The following is a 19,183-nucleotide window of genomic DNA, read 5'->3' on the forward strand; positions in this document are numbered from 1 at the left end:
GTTTAAGATTTAAACATACCTGCATCAGTTTTCAATAAAATGTGGTGTTTTTGCCAAACATTAAATTCAAAATATTTACTACACCCAACTTTAACCGACTGTACTATAAAAAAAATGTACTACACTGTTTTTGCAAGTAACTTTAAAAGTTGGCGCATTTAATCTGGATTCCGAAATGTAATGTCATACCCTAAGTTGGAAAAGTTCAGGTACCTTGGATCCGTCATGCACGAGTCTGGAGGCATCGATCACGATCTCTATAAGACGGATAAGAGTTTGGACGGTATCCTGCGATCACAGACCACACAATTGACCTCCCTAAACTAAACACTTAGCCCAGGCAACGCTTATCCGACTTAGGGGCTGGCCCAGGACTTATAAGTGCTATGTCGGTTACCTCCTCGTGGAGCACCCTGGGCAACGGGACGGGCAGCAGCATCACAGTCGTGGTGTTGCTGCTCGTCGCGGCTAATAAACCGACACGCGGGAATGCGCTCCGGCGCTCTGTATTATAAGAGTTGTCCCGTGAGCGCATTGTATGCGCATAGGAGTACCTCCCCTATGATGGCTTTGCGCGCACGCGCTATGTCATTGTGTAGGTATGGCGGGTTCGGCGTGCGCTTACCCCGCCGTCGGACAGAGCAGTGCTCTCCGTCCTTTTCGTAATCCCGTGAGCGGTGTCTGTGGTCATGTCTCACGGCCACGCACGGGACCGAGGTCTTGCCTTCACCGGCCGGACCGCGAGGAAGAAAACCTCTATAAAAAATTACCCCAACCCAAGCGGCGAAGCAGCGCGAGGGGTGCGAGGCTGATGGGGAGATCAGTCGTTACTGCTGTCCCCGCCCGGGTACTGGCCGACACCCGTGGCGGAATTAGGCTTATCCAAGTACAGGGGGCACTACTTGGACGGACCGTTTTTCCCCCATACTCGTGGGACTAGTATGGATATTGTAAATGAAAAAACCCAAACAAATGATGATAGCGGAGGAGTTATAGAGTCTGCTTCAGACTCGGGAGTCGTGCGGCGCGCTCGGCGAAAACGCATGCCTGTAACAATTGGAGAGATTTCTGGGTCGGAAACCGAGGCAGGGCCTCCCAAATGCCACACGGCGAGAAGAGGTAGGCCTCCGAAAGCCCTTGGCGCTGGACAGGCACGAATGCGCAAAGAACAGAGACAAAGGGTGTTAGATTTAGACAGAAGCCTCTCGGATTGGGCATCACAGCATGACAGGTCTGCCCAGACGACGGATGCGGAGAGTTTGTTAGAAGTAGAAGATAACAGAGATACTTCTCAGTATTCAGCTGAAGAGCTGCGCACGTACGCCGGAGAACGTGCAGCCGCTATACTGGATGTAGCGACTAAATCTGGCAACCTTAAGGGCACTTATGTGCGTAAACTGAAGGACGCTGCTGCAGCCCTGACTGACATAGTTGAATCTCTAGTCACTCGTACTGAGAGTACGAGTGACTAGAGCTTTACATCCTTATTGTAGGTTCGCCGTGCACGAGAGGAAAACCAACGCCTCACTAAAGAGGTAGAGAAACTGCGAGCGGAAGTGCAAACCTACAATAAGGATGTAAAACAGCTCAGAGTGGCCTTGGCAACAAATAAAAGGACGCCTCAGAATGTTTCAGGATCGACTCTTAGCTTAGGTGAAGACGTACTGGAGGAGTTAAGGCGCTCGATCGTCTGCTCAGTGGGGACTTTGATAGAGGCTCGTTTTGCTGGTATCGAAGAACGTCTCTTGCCTGCAAAGAGAATGCGTCCTCCTCTAGCGGCAGACTCTAGGAGAACACTACCTGAACATCCTCCAAAGACGTCACAGTTGGTGTGTTCCGAGACCGATAGGCGGAAACCGAGGCGCAATAAGACCACAGTTCGTTCGGAGATGCGAGAGAGTGCGCCTTTGCCAAACTCTCTGCCAGAGCCGGAAGTCAGAGCCTCTAATGTGCAACAAGCGAACACTGTTGAAAATAGAATAGGTGAGGATGGTTCTTGGACTACAGTGGTAAGGAGAGGTAAAAAGGGAAAAAAGTCTTCTCGCGTCCCTGCGGCGAACATGACGGTACCAGTTGCTCGCCGGCCTAGACCTAGAGTAGCCAAGCTACCCCGCACAAAGGCGGTTATTGTTACCTTAACGGACGAGGCCTTGGTAAAAGGTGTAACCTATGCTCAGGCATTGGAGCGAGCGCAGCAGGGTATCAATCTGGCACAGTTGGGTATAACCGAGGGCCTAACAGTGCGCCAGGCGATTTCGGGCGCTCGGTTGCTGGAGTTGTCTGCTGCACACTCCTCAGAGAAGGCGGATGCTCTAGCGGAGCGGTTGCGAGTGGTACTAGATGGGTTGGCTGTGGTCACCAGACCCCGTAAGAACGCCACTCTAAAGTTATTAGGGCTTGACGACTCAGTCATCAGAGAAAAAGTGGTTAGCGCTGTTGTGAATACTAGTGGCTGCACAGCCGACGCTGTCACAGTTTCCGAACTCCGCGTTGGTTCCAGAGGCATGATGACAGCGGTGGTGCGATGCCCATGTGAATCTGCAGATACTATCGCGACTAAAGGCCGGATTTTAATAGGCTGGAGCTTTGCCAAGGTTCAAGTTCTAGAGGAGCGTCCTTTGCGCTGTTACAGATGTCTCGCACTTGGTCACGCTAGGCCACAGTGTCCTTCAACAATTGTCAGGGAGCATCTATGCTTCCGTTGCGGTTCTGAAGGGCACAAGTCTTACACATGCCGTGCTGAGCCTCGGTGTATGGTATGCACAGACGCAAAGAGACCATCCGGACATGTAATGGGTGGCGCCGAGTGCCGTCCACCGCCTGTCAAGCGATCAGAGGCCCTTAGGACAAGAGCTTCCTCTGCAATCGGCGGCCTACAGGACGTAGAGGAAAATGTTATGTCATCATAATGGATAGAAGACAAACACACTTCCTACAGGTGAACATCAACCATTCTGCCAGAGCGCAGGATTTACTACTGCAATCTATGGCAGAGTGGAGTATTGACATTGGCGTTGTATGTGAGCCGTATTTTATCGCCCATCATTCTCGTTGGTTGGGTGATTTGGATGGCACTGTAGCTATCACGTCTGGAACCATCACCAATATTCCCCTCTCAACCCTAGAAAGAGGCTCGGGATATGTCGTGGCAGAGTGGGGAGAATACGTCATAGTTGGTGTATACTTTTCCCCCAACCGCAGTCTGGCGGAGTTTGAGAATTTTCTTGACTCCGTCAGAGTTGCCGTTGCTAGGCAGTCGCCGAGGAAAATCATTGTCCTCGGTGATTTCAATGCTAAGTCCCGCGCGTGGGGGAACCCTACATCAAACGCAAAGGGTAAAGCGGTGCAGGTGTGGGCTCTGCTCTCCGGGCTGTCTCTCCTTAACGTAGGGACAGCCTTCACTTGCGTGCGGCATAATGGGGGGTCCGTAGTGGACCTCTCTTTTGCCTCTCCATCTGTCGCGTGCCAGGTGAATAATTGGAGAGTAGAGGAAGAAGTGGAGACTTTGTCCGATCACCTTTATATTCGGTTCGATGTGTCCGCTCAGCCAGCGCTGGTGGTTCAACGTAGGGGTCCATCTCAAATGTTCCCTAGGTGGGCTGTTAGTCAAATTAACCCAGAACTGGCCAAAGAGGCTGCGATTGTGGCAAAGTGGAGCTCTCAGGAGAGTATAATGAGCTCCAGCTCAAGCGTCGAAGTTATGGCAAGCCAGTTGCAGAACGCAATGACTAAAATTTGCGACGCTGCAATGCCGAGAGCCCGGCGGTGGTCAGCCCGTCGCAAAATGTACTGGTGGTCCCCTGAGATTGCTGCCCTGCGGTCTTCTTGCATCCGGGCCCGACGGGCGTATACAAGGTGTAGGAGAAGGAACGGTCTCGACCCTGCACTTGAGAGTCAGCTGCAGGGCATATATAAAGAAAGAAAGAAGGCTCTGCAGCACGCTATTAGCTCAGCGAAGCGTGAGGCTTATCAGGAGCTATTAGCAGGTCTTAACAGATTTCCATGGGGGCGGCCCTATCTGGCTGCCCGTAAAAAGGTCCGTGCGCAAAGCGCTCCTCTAACGGAAACTCTGTCACCAGACTTTCTCTTGCGCCTTCTGGTGGACTTATTTCCGGAGCCGCCTAGGCACATCCCCCCTAGAATGGCTCCGTCCTCTGTGCATGAGGAGGTTATCCCGTCGGTTATCCCTCTCATATCTGAAGGAGAGATGAATATGGCACTCAGGAGACTGAGGGCTAAGAAAACGGCTCCGGGACCAGATGGTGTGCCAGGAAGAGTTTTGAGCATTGCCCTAGAACACCTTGGGGAGCAACTTCGGAAGCTATTTGATCAGTGCCTTTTAACTGGACAGTTTCCGAAGTTGTGGAAGGAAGGAGGACTATGTCTACTGCGCAAGGAGGGTCGTCCTCTGGACTCTCCTTCCGCATATAGGCCAATAGTGCTGCTGAATGAGATGGGCAAGATCTTAGAGAAGATCATTGCTGCCCGCCTTGTTCAGCACCTAGAGGAGGTAGGTCCTGGTCTTTCAGAGGCGCAGTTCGGGTTTAGGGCCGGCCGCTCGACCATTGATGCCCTGAACGCCCTGAAGACACGGTCGTTGGCCGCGACGGCAGATAAAGATGTTCTTCTCGCCGTCTCGTTGGACGTGGTCAACGCCTTTAACAGTCTGCCGTTTGAGACGCTAAGAGAGGCACTTCGGTACCATGGAGTGCCTTTCTATCTCCGGCGGCTGTTAAATGACTACCTCCAAGACAGAGAAGTCTTATGGATTGAGGGAAATGGCCAGATCGGTCGACGAAGCGTCGGATGCGGGGTTCCACAGGGGTCGGTTTTGGGCCCGATACTTTGGAATCTCGGCTATGATTGGCTCCTGCGTGGTCGTCTTCCTCCTGGTATGAGTGTCATATGTTATGCGGATGACACTCTAGTCACGGCCAGGGGAACGTCTTACCAGGAGGCGGCACACTTGGCTGAAATCGGCACCTGCCTTGTCGTCGACCGTATCGAAGCTCTGGGTCTGAGAGTCTCTATGCCCAAGACTGAGGCCCTCCTATTCCACGGCCCGCGTAGGGGTCCCCCCCGTAGGGCTACTCTGCGCATCCAGGGACAGGACGTGGAGGTTCGGACTCAGATGAAGTATCTGGGTCTGACCCTGGATGGACGGTGGTCATTCGCTTCGCACTTCGCTCAGCTTGCGCCGAAGCTAGTAAACGCTGCTGGGGCCCTCGGCAGGCTCCTGCCGAATGTCGGAGGGCCAGATTCTCCATGCCGACAGCTTTATGTCGGCGTGTTGAGATCCATGGCTTTGTACGGTGCCCCTGTGTGGGCAGATTCTCTCACCGTTCGCAATAAGACCCAATTGCGGAAAGCGCAGCGTCTCATAGCGGTGAGAGCAATTCGGGGATACCGTACGGTGTCCTGGACGGCGGCAACTCTCTTGGCGAGCGATCCGCCTTGGGAATTACAGGCGGAAGTGCTTGCCAGAGTTCATGCTTTCCGCACAAGCGAGCGGTCGCGAGGCGTACAACCATCGTGTGAGGATGTCGCACGGATCAGGAGGAGAGCGGATGAAGCCCTGATCCGGCGATGGAGGGGGGACCTGGGGTCTCCGGCGGCAGGCCTAGCGACAGTGGAGGCAGTTCGCCCACACTAGGATCGCTGGGTTAAAAGGAGGTTTGGTGTCCTGACGTTCAGACTGGTGCAGGTTCTGACGGGGCACGGTTGTTTCGGTAAGTACCTGCATCAGGTTGCACGTCGGGAGATGTCGCCGGTGTGCCATGAGTGTGATGCCTCCGTGGATTCGGCGCATCACACTCTGGCTGAATGCCCCGCTTGGGCCCCACAACGCCATGCCTTGATGGCGGTAGTGGGGAGGGACCTCTCATTGGCCAGTGTGGTAGGGGCTATGCTGGACTGTGAGAGGAGCTGGTCTGCAATGGTCTCCTTCTGCGAATCAGTAATCGCATTGAAGGAGGCCGCGGAGCGGGTGCGCGAGTCCAGCTCGAACGCAGATTCGCTCCGCCGCCGTAGGCCAGGGGGGTAGAAGAAGGCGGTATGCGCATCTTCTATTCCCCCTACCCTAGAGGAGTTACCGCGGGAGGGTCAGGGTGATCTTCCTTCAGGTTATCAAGGCTGCGGATGCCCTAGGAGAAACCCCAGGGCACCCAGAAAGCGACGATGGCCTGCAAAAGGCCTTCCACCGAGGCGTCGTAGTAGCATGCGCGAGCGATCCTGCGGCGTCTCATTTTGGTGGAGAGGGTTTCCGCTGGGTTTTAGTGGGTAGGATCGGTTTTACCGATGAGTCCCACAGTACCGCTCATCCGTAAGGCTCGCCTTCCGTATGGGCGGTCTGCGTAAATGCATTTCCCAGCGACAAAAAAAAAAAGAAAAAAAAAAAAGGACTTAAGAACAGTGCTCGAGTCCGGGCTCTCGCAGGCCATATACTCGGTCTTTGACACGTTGCCAATATGCATTTCATTCATGGAGAATGGTTATGTAACGCAAATGTTGCAGCTAGAATGTATAGGAAAAGATACCAAAAAGCTGAACGTCATCCCGATTATCGTGTATTTCGATTTTTCTCTCTTCAACAAAGAAGTAATCCAGCAAGTGTTGTACCATTTCGGAATCCAGATTATATGCGCCAACTTTTAAAGTTACTTGCAAAAACAGTGTAGTACATTTTTTTTATAGTACAGTCGGTTAAAGTTGGGTGTAGTAAATATTTTGAATTTAATGTTTGGCAAAAACACCACATTTTATTGAAAACTGATGCAGGTATGTTTAAATCTTAAACTGTAATTCACAGAAGGGTTACTCATGATTACATTACAGAAAAAAAATGAAGAAAGAGTAATATTTGTAGTCCTGGGACTTGAAAAACCATCACAGGGTGTCGGTTTTTCCGATATTTTTTAAAATCAATATAATATGAAAAATACATGACAAAGATTTTTTTTTATATTTTTCTCATAACTGTCATGACTTGGTCTATCACCTGGTTTCGTTTTATCGTTGACTCCTGGGACACCCTGTATATACATACATATTTAAAACACAAAAACTGCTGAATTCATCTTATATAGTAGGTTATATTTATTTCTGAAACAATTAAATATTGTTTTAAGAATTACGATAATATAATACCAAAATTATAGAAATATTCACATTAGAAATGCGCTGCAAATGTAAAATATTTGAACTCGAAATTAATCCAATGTATTGAATAAATAATTATATAATTGAAGCGAGAGAAGCCGCAAGCAGATCGCTAGTATTATATTAATAAACTAATAACTAAGTAAATAATAACTAAGTGACTTACTTTCATTCTCCCGCTCTTTTTATGTTCTCTTTTTGTATGTCTCAATTTTTTTTTCATATAGCGGAATAGTAAATTTAATAATATCCCTTAATGAACATCGAACCCACAACCATTGTGCTTGCAGTTCGATGTTCTACATTGTCCTCAGAAATTTACTTTAAAATATTTCTTTTTACACCAAATAACGAGCGTCAAAACGGCAGAGACAGGATTCAAGTGGTGGAACTATTGACTGTGAGATTTAAGCCGCGTCTTCACCTAAAAGGTACGAATCTCAAATCTCTTTAAGTTTAAATTTTTATCTGTTTTCTAAAATATTCACGCTGTATCCCGCACATAGCAGGGTAAGCAGAGGGAACTTAATGTTTAGACACTCCTTTCCCCACTTTCAGCCGATTTCTGGAGGCACTGTGTGTTGAGTGGCAGAACTCAACGCCGCACTTTGCCTTGAGGCCAGAGCGAAGAAACGAAGATATAAAACTAAATAAATATTTCACTTCCTCGAGTGGGGATCGAAACCACAACCATCGCGTTACAGTCACACCCTTGTGCCGCTGCGCCACGACGGCCTATAATAAAAAAAATATTTTCAATAATAAAAAATATATCTAAAAATATCTTTATTATAACTTTTATAATTAAAATAATTATCTACTCATGAACTTCGTGACTCGAAGATAATAATGGGTTCTTACATATATTTAATAATTTCATAAAATACATATATTAGTTGTTGGTTAATTCGATGTTTTACACATTTCAATTGTTATCAACTTTTTAAGTAAGTAACCTTTATTAATATAATAAAGTACGTGAATCTGTCTGTTTGAGTGCGCTATATATTGGGCATAGAAGAGAAAGCAGAGGAACCTGGGAACCTTGTTATGAGATACTCCATTCCCATTAAGGCACCTCCGCTCCCTTCTTTCCTCCGAATACTGGAGACATGCAGGGTGAGTGAAGGAACTCAACGGTGTGCATTTTGCCTCGTTACCAGAACGAGGATAAAAATATTAAATATTATATTTAAAAAACTATTGTTGTGTACAGTGATTATAAGACTACCATTTCAATCGCAGAGGGTTCAATAAAACTATATAAAAATATTCTGAAATTATTGAAAAGGAATTAATGGAATTATAGAATAAAGTATATTCATCGCAAAAATTTTACTACTGTTTTTAAAAAAAAATTTCAAGAGATTTAAAAATAAATGTAGAATTATATACGGAGCCTAGCACGTTGATTTACATGCTGCAATAGCTTCACAAGGACCCACGAAGTTTGTGGGCTCCATAGTAAAGTTACGCATAAAAAAGTGCAAATATGGAAGTTACGAAAAGAGGAAATTCCATTTTTGTTATTTAGTAAATTGAGTACATAAAAAATGCTCTTTATATTTTAAGGTAAGGTAGGTTTTTTGTGATTTAAAGTATTGTATCTTTTTCGCTTCGCTTCGCTTTCGCTGTATCCCGCTGCATAGCAATACGTGTTGAGTGTTAAGACACTCGTCGATACGCTTTTTCTCCTGCGCAACGACGTTATTACTATTTGAAATACGGATAATTTCTACTCCAAATTATCTATACTAATATAATAAAGCGGAAGAGTTTGTTTGTTTGTTTGTTTGTTAAGATCTCTGGATCTACTGGTCCGATTTACTTTGTGTTTGTTTTGTATGAAAGCTGCATTCTTCAGAAGTGCTATAGTCTATATAACATTACATTACACATATAAACTAATATATTTTAAAGTATTTTCTAATTTGACATGCAATTTATTCTGCCATGTTAATAACAAACGTCGCGTCACTACGCAACCGTTACCGCGACATTTTGATATTCGTCCTTATGAAAATAAATATTATAGTCACTTTTAGCATTTTATCTAGATTGAAATTATAGTTTACTGTATAACATTCTAATAAATAATTAAGATGTCACTGATTCGAAATGACCTAACCTACGGGCGGCATAGTATGACCGACGCGAAAATATTTTTATAATTCAAGCAGGCGTAGTCGCGTCCGGGTCCACTAGTTAATTTAAAAAATTTAGGCCTTTATGGCAGAATGGAACGGAGACAGTCTATAAACGCTACTGTTTTAGGTTCGAACCTCACGCGAAGAAATTAATTATTTTCATAACATCCACCTTTCTATCTTATCTATTATTTTGTTATATTTGTCCGTTTTTTTCTATTATTTAGTATTTTCTCTTACAGCGATAAATCATGGTGCTAACACTTTACTGTTCAAGTGGAAGCCCGCCGTGCAGGTCGGTGTTAATGTTGCTGAATAAGCTGAATTTGACTGACGTGAAGCTAGTCGATGTTAATTTAGTAGAAAGGGAACAATTTCAAGAAAGCTTTTTAAAGGTAATTTCACAAAATTTTCACATGTTTTTCCTTATTTTCATTATAAAAAAATATATATTTGTTATACGTTTCATTGTTTGTATTATGTATAAATCTAAATTGTAGCGTGAGAACTAATTCCTGGCACTAACTATTATATATTTCAGATGAATCGTCAGCATACCATCCCGACGTTGAAAGACGACGATTTCATATTTTGGGACAGGTAAAAAATCTTAAAATATAAAATATAACGAAAAAGCTTATTATTTTTTATAATCCGACTGCCGCGAAGCCCTAAGGTGTTATGTTTTAGCGCGTATGTTTGTATGTCCATTTCTTTGTTCCCTTGTAACTATGAAAGTAGTGTACCGATTTTGATAAATGATTTGTCGTTGGGTACGCCTCAACGGCGCGAGTAAATATTATTCATTTGATACTTATATTTATTATTTTTAGGGTACCTATAATATAATAAAAAATATTACATACATACATACAAGGTACGCGCGAAAAACATAACCCTTCCTTAGCAGTCGGGAAAAAGTAATAAACTACTAAAGATTTACATCTTATATCTATATATATAAAATCGAAAGGTCACTCACTCATCACGAAATCTCAGAAACTACAAGTGCTAGGAATCTGAAATTTTGCATAGGAGTTACTTATAGGACGTAGGTGCTCGCTAAGACGGGAATTTATAATATTCGACTTCTAAGGGATTGTTTTTGGGGTTGAAAGTTTGTATGAAACTTCGTTACTACAAATGCTAGGAGTCTCAAATTTTGCATGGACGTCACTTATAGGACGTAGGTACTCATGGAGACAGAAATTAATAATAACGTAGTTTACGCAGGCGGGCCGCTAGTATTAAATAAAATCTAAAAATGTACAAAGAAAAGAATATATTTCTACTAAGCTATTAGTGAGGCACGCTTGGTTCATTACTGGTCAGCCAACGAAGCTGCTTGGAATGCAGTAACAAAATTCTTGATTAAAGGCAGACACTGTCGCCAAATCACGTACAAATAATATTTGTTCTGTATATTATTTAATTTGACGCTAGTCGTGGCGCAGTTGGAATAACCGAACGAAAGGTTGTAGGTTCGATTCCAACTGGAGGAAATATAGTCAGTTGCGTAGCACAATATAATTTCATATGTATATGTAAATAATCCGCAAAACTCAATAGTTTTTAACTATTTGGCGCCCGTGGCATGATGCCCCCTTACCCCCCCCCCCCATCTCCCTCTCACGTACAATACTGTTATATTGCAATTGTGTCTGAATTTCAATATTTTTTTAAAATTAATATTAAAGTTATCTATCAATATCAAAAATATTTTTTCCCCAGCCACGCTATAGTCATTTATTTGATTACATTATATGGAAAAGACAATAATAACCTGTACCCCAACGATCCTAAGAAACGAGCTATTATTAATCAAAGAATATTCTTTGATAGTGAAAAATTACTTCCGGCGATAGGAGTGTTGGTACGAATTTATAAATATTAATCTACATTTATAAATATTAATCTAGTTCTTACGAATTCAGGTCGTCGTGACATAACGGTACAGTATGACCATGGATTCGGATTCGATTTCTACTCTTCCAATGAATAGATTATTTTCTTTTCGTGAGTGACGTTGAATTCCTCCACACAACACTTAACGGCCGGAGGGAACCTAGTGTTAAGACACTCCGTTCCCCTCTTTCCGCCGAATTTTGGAGGCATTGCGTGTTGAGGTGGTGGAACTCAATGCAGCGTTTTGCCTCAACACTAGAGCGAAAATGAAAATATAAACTTTACCACCAGTCGGTTTATAGTCGGTTTTTAACCAGTCGGTTTACAGTCTCACTCTACTCTATGCCCCTGTTCCATGACTGGTCTGTTTCATATATTTCATAATTTATATTTCTTCATCCGAATTTTGATTTTAGTATATTGTGTAATATGTGTTCGTACCTAATATAGCCGTGCACAACCAAATGGGGCTATTTCATATCAAATGATTCAACTGTAGTATCCATACTATAGAAAAAATGATTTTTGACCAACTTCGAAAAGGGAGGGGTTTTCAATTCGACTGTATTTTTTTGGATGGTTCTTAAGTATGTATATCATAACTACATGAAATAAATTAGATAGCAATGTGAAGAAGCTCTAAAGTTAAGTATTTTAAAATATTAATTTGTGTAATTTTTTTATTTGCTGTCGATACTCCGAGTATCGAATGCACAAATATCTAATTATACCTATATATATGATTTTCATCATTTTATTCTGTTCTAGGCACCAATGTTATACGCAGGAGAAAAAACTTTAAAAAAGGAAGATTTGAATAAGATTTCTGAAACTTATGATTTTGCTGAGAAATTTCTCACTAAGAATTATTTTGCTGGAGACGAAATTACTTTGGCCGATATTTGCTGCGCTTCTTCTATCAGCACTTTAAATCTTATAATGCCAATTGATAAGAATACGTACGTATACTTTATCTATACTTATAATAAGTAAGATTTATAAGAAAAAAAAATATTTGCCATGTAAAACAAATAGACTTAGTAATTAGATATTGTAGTAAGGTCGTTGTAGCATTAGCTTCACACCTAATTCAAAATTATAAAATCCTTCTTTAATTATTTTAGTTTTAGTCTATTTCTTACTTTTTAGTTTATTGTTTGAAGTCGGTTAGTTTTATGGGTAGACCTTAAAAGGATGCTTCTCTAACGAGTACGTAGTAGTTGTACTATTACATAGTAACTTCATCTTAATTTGGCATATTGCTTCAATGGTCTTCATCATAAATTCCACGTCATCAAATTGTTTTTTCCGAAAGCAAACACACGAGTCTTTACAAAAAATATCCAAATCCATATAACTGGTCCTATAAAATTTAAAGAGTTTCCTCGATTTCTCCAGGATCCCATCATCAGATCTTGACATGGTCACCATAGGACTGGACCATAGGACCTGTGAGATATAGCTACCCTGATATATGTATTTTTTTCTAGGTATCCTAAACTACGGTCATGGCTAGATCGCATCTCAAAAGAAGAATTTTACAAACAAGGCAACGAGCCCGGCTTGAATATTTTGAATCAATATATCCAGATGTTAATGTCGTAGACTTTATGGAGAATAAAGAAAAATATAATGTTAAGGATTTATTTTCAAATCAAATCGAATAAAGTGAATTTATATTAATCTCGTGTTATTTTAGGGTGCGTCTGTCAGTCTGTCCGTCTGTAACCAGAATGTACTCTTATCTCATGAACTGCTTGATAAAAGATTGTTAAAAAAAAAACAAAAATAAAATTTACTAAAGGAGTAAAAAAAAATGTATAAACAATCAGAAACACAGAAAGACAATTAATTTTACAATTAACCCTCTCTTAACAATATTATCTGTATAATTTCTACTCTGTAACAAAAATGACATATGTCAGAAATAAATCAGAGAAGAATCAGAGTAATAAGATGTAAATTACGAAAGTAAATTGACTAAATTTTATTGGCGATGTGATTAGTGCTGAACTGGCACGCTCGGATCGCCATAATTAAAGAACAACAACAACAACAACGACAGCTGTTGACAATGGACTTTAAAAGTGGATTTTGTTCTCTTAACCTTTTAAATTCAGACACAGGAAATCTCGGAATTTGTTGGCAATATTACTATCATGCCATCGGTAGACCAGCATTTCCTTATTCCAAAGTGTTTACGAGCCGCTAAGAACACTTCCTGAAACGATTTGGTTAAAAATTCAATCAAAGTAATTTTAGTGCCTAGTTGGAGCCTATCTTTAGACTGGTAAATCTTTCTTAGGAATCTTTCTTAGTACCAAGTCTATGATAAGACTCAATTGATGCAGACTTAACTTCGAGCAACTTCATATGCCTCGATAATATTTATATTGTCTTCTGCAAAATATCCTCATCTTTCCTCTCCTTAATGTCATGGAGAAGCACCTTTTACTTTTAGTAACGCGATGGTTGTGGGCTCGATCCCCACTCGAAGACATAAAATATTTATTTACATATATATTTTCATTTGTTCGCTCTGATGTTGAGGCAAAGAGCGGAGTGTCTTAACACTAGGTTCCCCCTGCTGTGTTGCTGTGTGTCGGTAACAGCGCGAAGCTGATATTTCAGTGTAGGTAGAGGAAATCTGGAAACCCAATTTAAGTTACCTCCGTTCTCATTAAAGCAGACCAGACAGTTTGCCACTTTCCGCAGAATCTTAAGACAGAGTGAGGATATAAAATAATTAAATATTTCTTTCCCTCGAGTGGAAATCAAACCCAGAATCATCACGTTTACTTTAGCACGTTTGTGCTCCTGCACTCTAAACTTAAAAATACTATTACACCACCACTCCGTACCACCACCGTGGTGCGGAGGACGGAGTGCCGTACCAGAGAAGCAATTTAATTTGATATAGCAATGTCAGATGAGATTGTTCATTTTATATTAATTGTATCTCCCGCGTCTTGAAACAGAGAGGACTCAATGACAAATTATTTCAATTTGTATTTTCCACGCTTTACATTATATTTGGTGATGAAATTTAATATAATACCTAATAAATCTTAAAATAGATTACAAGAAATATCTTCGAATATATTTCTTCTTAAAACATATATGGAGGCGTGGCGTAGCGGGGCAAGGGTGTGACTGTAACGCGACGGTTGTGGTTTCGAACCCCACTCGAGGAAGTGAAATATTTATTTACGTTTATATTTCCATTTCTTTGCTCTGGTGTCGAGACAAAGCGTGGCGTTGAATGCTGCTACTCAACACACAGTGCCTCCAGAATTCGACAGAAATTGGGAAACGGAGTGTCTTAACACTAGAACACTAGGTTACCTCTGCCTACCCTACTGTGTACGGTAAAAAAAACGTTAGATAATGTACTGTACTGAAGTAACAGATTATTTGGTAAAATACTAGGTATAGAATCCTAAAATATATTTTTATTTTGTATTTCTCTTTAGTTAAGAAATTAAAAGTTTTTTTTACAAAATATAAATTTATATTAATATAAATAATTAATATTATTATTAAATAATTAATATATAACGTTAAAATTGAAATAACTCTAGGAGACAATAACGAATTACTACGTATAAAAGAATTAATTAATTCCCTCAGCTTTGACTGCACTTTACGGGTGCACTTGAAGTATATAAATCACTTGTTTAAATGAAAAGTGCAACTGTCGCTGTAAAAGGCCAAGTTTTCTTTCTGAGTCTGTAATTAGTTTTACATTTTTCAATCCTAGAAACTGTCACGTACCCTTTACTTTTGACAGTCGGTTTCTATGACTTAAAGATTATTATAATAGACTAAGATCCCGGGACCCCCAGACCTATGTCGTTTTAGCAAAGCTGAAATTGTGATATACACACATACTCAGCTGTCAAATTTATAATACTAAAAGTATCAGAATAGAATTTGAATATATAACCGCTTCATAAAAGACTTAATTAAAATATGTAAAAGTATTGTAGGTATATTTGTTAACCGACCCATTTTTTTTTTTTTTTATATTTTTCATGTACAGACTCGACTTTTCTATACTTTTGTTATATATAAAGACTAGCGGACCCGGACGCGGCTACGCCTGCTTGAAATATAAGAATATAATTTGTATAGAAATATAATTTCAATCTAGATGAAATGCTAAAAGTGACTATTATATATTTATTTTCATAAGGATGAATATCAAAATGACGCGGTAACGAACGCGGTCGCGTAGCGACGACGGTTGTTATTAACATGGCAGAATTAATTGTATGTCAAATTAGAAAGTATTTTAATTTATTAGTATATATGTGTAATGTAATATTATATAGCCTATAGCACTTCTGAAGAATGCAGCTTTCATACAAAACAAAAACAAAGTAAATCGATCCAGTAGATCCAGAGATCTTAGCGTTCAAACAAACAAACAAACAAACAAACAAACAAACTCTTCCGCTTTATTATATTAGTATAGATAAAATAAAACTATTTTGATATAAATTTTATAAAATTTCAGTGACACATTTAATCCGTATCATTAATGGTGTTAAATTAATTAAAGCGGATGCTTCGGTATTGTTGCCACTGACATAATTTTTTTATATTATGTTTTTTTATTTAAATAAAGATATATTTGAGCCGTCGTTGTACAAGGTACAAGGGCATAATTGTGGTTATAGGTTTCTACATACTCGAGAGAATGAAATATTTTCATATCCTCACTTTGGTAATAACGCAAAGCGCATCGTGGACTTCCGTAATTCAACACACAAAGTGGGTTAAAAAAGTGTGTTTTAATTAGAACGGAGTGCCTTATCGCTAGTGTTCTAGGTTCCCTCTGCCTACCCTGCTACATAACATACTGATATGGAGTGAAGATATAAAAAATAATATTTAATTAAAAAACGGAGCGGGCGAAGCCGCGCGAGGCTAATGCCAATATACATGTTTCCGTGTGTATTTACATATAAATTATGTTCTTTGATCACTCTGTGTATCAGTGAAACCCTTATTAAATACCGACGAGGGGTTTGTAAGGTCGCAACGGTTTCGCAACCTCTTCCTATCAGTGGAACTGGAATCTACATATAATGAATGAATTCAGGCAGAAAAATCTTACTGGACCACGTGTTAGTGTTATTATATTATTATTTGAATTTTTTTAAATTAATTTTACAAGATAAAAATATTCAAAATGTGCTTAGATTTTTGGTTCTATTGGGTAGTATAAATATTTTCAAATCTTGGTCAAATTAAGGGGTGGTTAAATACAAAATAGCTATATATTCAGCACAAAATAGTAAAAAAATGTATAAATCATCTTATTCTGCTCTTAGCAGGCAGACAGAGAGAAAAAGTGTCAAAACACTACGGTTCCTGCTTTACTAAATAGTGACTGACAAAATTTATATTTTCGGGGCTCAGAAATGAGAATAATTCACTGTTACATGTGGGAATTGAACTCATAACCATCGCAATTACATTAAGATGATGTTCCACTGCACTACGATGGTCTCTATAAAGTAAAGTAATTGGTAGAAATTCCTTACAACTTTGAAGTATGCACCAAATAAGTGACTTTGGAAGGCGATGCTTTCAAATCTTTATACTTAGAACTAATTAAAGCGAAACTTGTCGAAACTTGCGAGTTTTTGGGTCAAATTAAAACTTTTTTCAAATAGAATTTCCTTCAGGAAGAGGAGAACTTGTTTAATATTTTGTTAATTAGAACAAGAGTTGTAGTCACCAGATCGTCGTTGTATGTAAGAGTTTTTTTTATTTACTGCGCATTCTGCATGCCATTGCTAGAAAGTTAACAACACTTTTTCTATCTATAATTGTTGAGATGTATTTAAAACGAAAGAATATTTTAAAGTATTTTTTTTAAATAGATACATATTTTTTGAAATAAAATATTATATAAATATAAGAACCTAGTGTTAAGACACTCCGTTCCCCATCTTGCCGCGAGTCGAGCAATTCTAGAGGTATTACATGCTAAGTCCTCAAGCTGGCTTTCATTGGTTATGTTTTGACTGGTTTATGATTAAAAAACCAATTAACTTTTAAATTATATTTTATTGACCTATATAAGATAAAAATAACACTGTAATCGAAACACCAAATGTAAATAGTGCACAAAATCAAGTTATTTGCATATATAGTGCAGCTTTGTCGAGTCGGCGCGTATATTTGGGCAGATTTAATTTGGTCTAACTTTGTTTTAACATTCACAGCAAGCATCAGAAATGAGATTTCTTTTTGTAATTTCACGTTGTATTTCACGCGTAGTACGGTAGGCAGAGGGAACCTGGGAACCCAGTGTTAAGACATTCCGTGCAACTGCGTGCAGTGAAGCGTGCCACTGACTGTAAACATGACAGCTGTGGGTTTCATTCCCATTCGGAGAAAATAAAATATTTAAATTTAATTTTAAATATTTACATTTTCCTGCTATGATAACGAGACAAAGTGCGGCGATAAAATACGCAATACCTCCAAAATTAGACGGAAAGTGGAGAATGACTTTCCCCATTAGGAGAATGAAGTGTCTCAACACTAGGTTCCCGTTCATCACTAGCCTTATTTAATACGCAATTTCACAATACAAACGTTTGCTACGAATATATAAAAGTTAATACTAAAAGCGGAAGCATCAGTCATTTAAATGAGGGAACTTTAATGCAGTTTCCGAAACAAAATACTGAGGCAGGTAATAGAGAACCAGAGTAAGCTTTCTCTCTCAGTTAATCCCCAAGCTCGCGGTAAACAGGTTATTGAATTAGCTACAGATATACGAGTAAGCTATCTTTTACTTGTGTTTGTTAGTGCTAGTGTGATTTTATTAAATTTAGGATAAATCCCATTTAAGGACGCAGTTTTCTATATAAAACTAGCGGACGCGCGCAGCCTCGCTTGCGTATTTAGGAGTGAATTCTAATAATCCATGAAACATGTGTTCAATGAAATATTTTTAAGAGTCTAAATTTCAAATTTTATAAAAATCAGTGGCGATTTAAAGATTTTTCCATATAAACTTTCAACCCCTTATTTGCACCCTTAGGAGGTGAATTCTAGAAAACGATGAAACACGTATTCAATTAAATACTTTTAAAAATCTAAATTTCAAGTTTTATAAGAATCGGTGCCGATTTAATTTTTTTTCCATACAAACTTTCAACCCCTATCTCACCCCTTTAGGGTTAAAATTTTACAAAATCCCTTCTTAGTGGATGTCCAGATTACGAAAGTAATCTGTCCAAATTTCACGTTTCTACGCACAGCGGTTACGGCTGTGCGTGCGTCTTACCTCAGTCAGTGAGGACAAGTCCTTTTATATATATAGATAGATTGTAATATATAAATTTATTTGATTTGAAAGAACCTATTTTTCGTGTTATATGGTGAGAGCTCAACGCCGCTCTTTGCCTCGACACCAGAGCGAAGAAATGAAAATTTAAATGTAAATAAATATTTTATTTATTTCCTCGAGTGTGAATCGAACCCACAACCGTCGTATTACAATCACAGTCTTGTACTACTGGCTCCACGAGGCCCTCAAAAAAATCCAATTTGGGTAAAAAAAATATTTTATCTTATAGTTTATGAAAGAAGATCATTTCTTTATTACACGAAGAGGCATTCCTTATTAAAGTCAAAATATTGTTAAGCTAAACTAATGTGGCATAACTACGTCTCTAATTACCGCCGCTATTAGAGGACTGTAATACCTAAGCTTTTGACTGTGAAAATCTGAACCTGAATTAGCTTTTTTTATACTAACTTTCGTTTAAGATTTTGGTCTTCATTTAGTTTTTTTTTTGTATGAATCGATAAGACAATTTTGAAACTTAAAATAACAATAATGATATTTATTTAACCTTTTAAGGCTTTTAATTACATAAATATAAGGTGCTTACTATTTTAATGTATGTTAAAAAATTAAACATATAAAGTTAAGGCTTCTTGTT

General features: G+C 39.9%; 2 protein-coding genes across 2 annotated transcripts; both read left to right on the forward strand.

The window, feature by feature from the left end:
- The first annotated feature begins 941 nt into the window (after nucleotides 1–941).
- Nucleotides 942–2,909, forward strand: LOC146536386 (uncharacterized). Its single transcript, XM_085190531.1, has 2 exons — nucleotides 942–1,442; nucleotides 1,494–2,909. The coding sequence occupies exons 1-2, from the start codon at nucleotides 942–944 to the stop codon at nucleotides 2,907–2,909; spliced, it is 1,917 nt and encodes a 638-aa protein (XP_085046657.1).
- A 5,139-nt stretch (nucleotides 2,910–8,048) lies between these two features.
- LOC146536387 (glutathione S-transferase 1-like) lies at nucleotides 8,049–12,930 on the forward strand. The gene is made up of 6 exons (XM_085190228.1): nucleotides 8,049–8,105; nucleotides 9,548–9,700; nucleotides 9,847–9,905; nucleotides 11,037–11,178; nucleotides 11,979–12,169; nucleotides 12,701–12,930. The coding sequence occupies exons 2-6, from the start codon at nucleotides 9,557–9,559 to the stop codon at nucleotides 12,813–12,815; spliced, it is 651 nt and encodes a 216-aa protein (XP_085046354.1). The 5' UTR covers nucleotides 8,049–8,105; nucleotides 9,548–9,556; the 3' UTR covers nucleotides 12,816–12,930.
- Nucleotides 12,931–19,183: the final 6,253 nt, after the last annotated feature.

Source organism: Heliconius melpomene, chromosome 9, assembly GCF_056956725.1.
Source record: "Heliconius melpomene rosina isolate 202511_hmr_F chromosome 9, ASM5695672v1, whole genome shotgun sequence".
Lineage (NCBI taxonomy): Eukaryota > Metazoa > Arthropoda > Insecta > Lepidoptera > Nymphalidae > Heliconius > Heliconius melpomene.

What these genes read in the sequence shown, in the direction of transcription:
- LOC146536386 (XM_085190531.1), top strand. Translation starts at nt 942, where the DNA reads ATGGATATTGTAAATGAAAAAACCCAAACAAATGATGATAGCGGAGGA. An exon ending in CTGACATAGTTGAATCTCTA is followed by an intron (nt 1,443 to 1,493) that starts GTCACTCGTACT and finishes TCCTTATTGTAG; the next exon opens with GTTCGCCGTGCACGAGAGGA.
- LOC146536387 (XM_085190228.1), top strand. Translation starts at nt 9,557, where the DNA reads ATGGTGCTAACACTTTACTGTTCAAGTGGAAGCCCGCCGTGCAGGTCG. An exon ending in TTCAAGAAAGCTTTTTAAAG is followed by an intron (nt 9,701 to 9,846) that starts GTAATTTCACAA and finishes TATATATTTCAG; the next exon opens with ATGAATCGTCAGCATACCAT. An exon ending in TTCCGGCGATAGGAGTGTTG is followed by an intron (nt 11,179 to 11,978) that starts GTACGAATTTAT and finishes ATTCTGTTCTAG; the next exon opens with GCACCAATGTTATACGCAGG.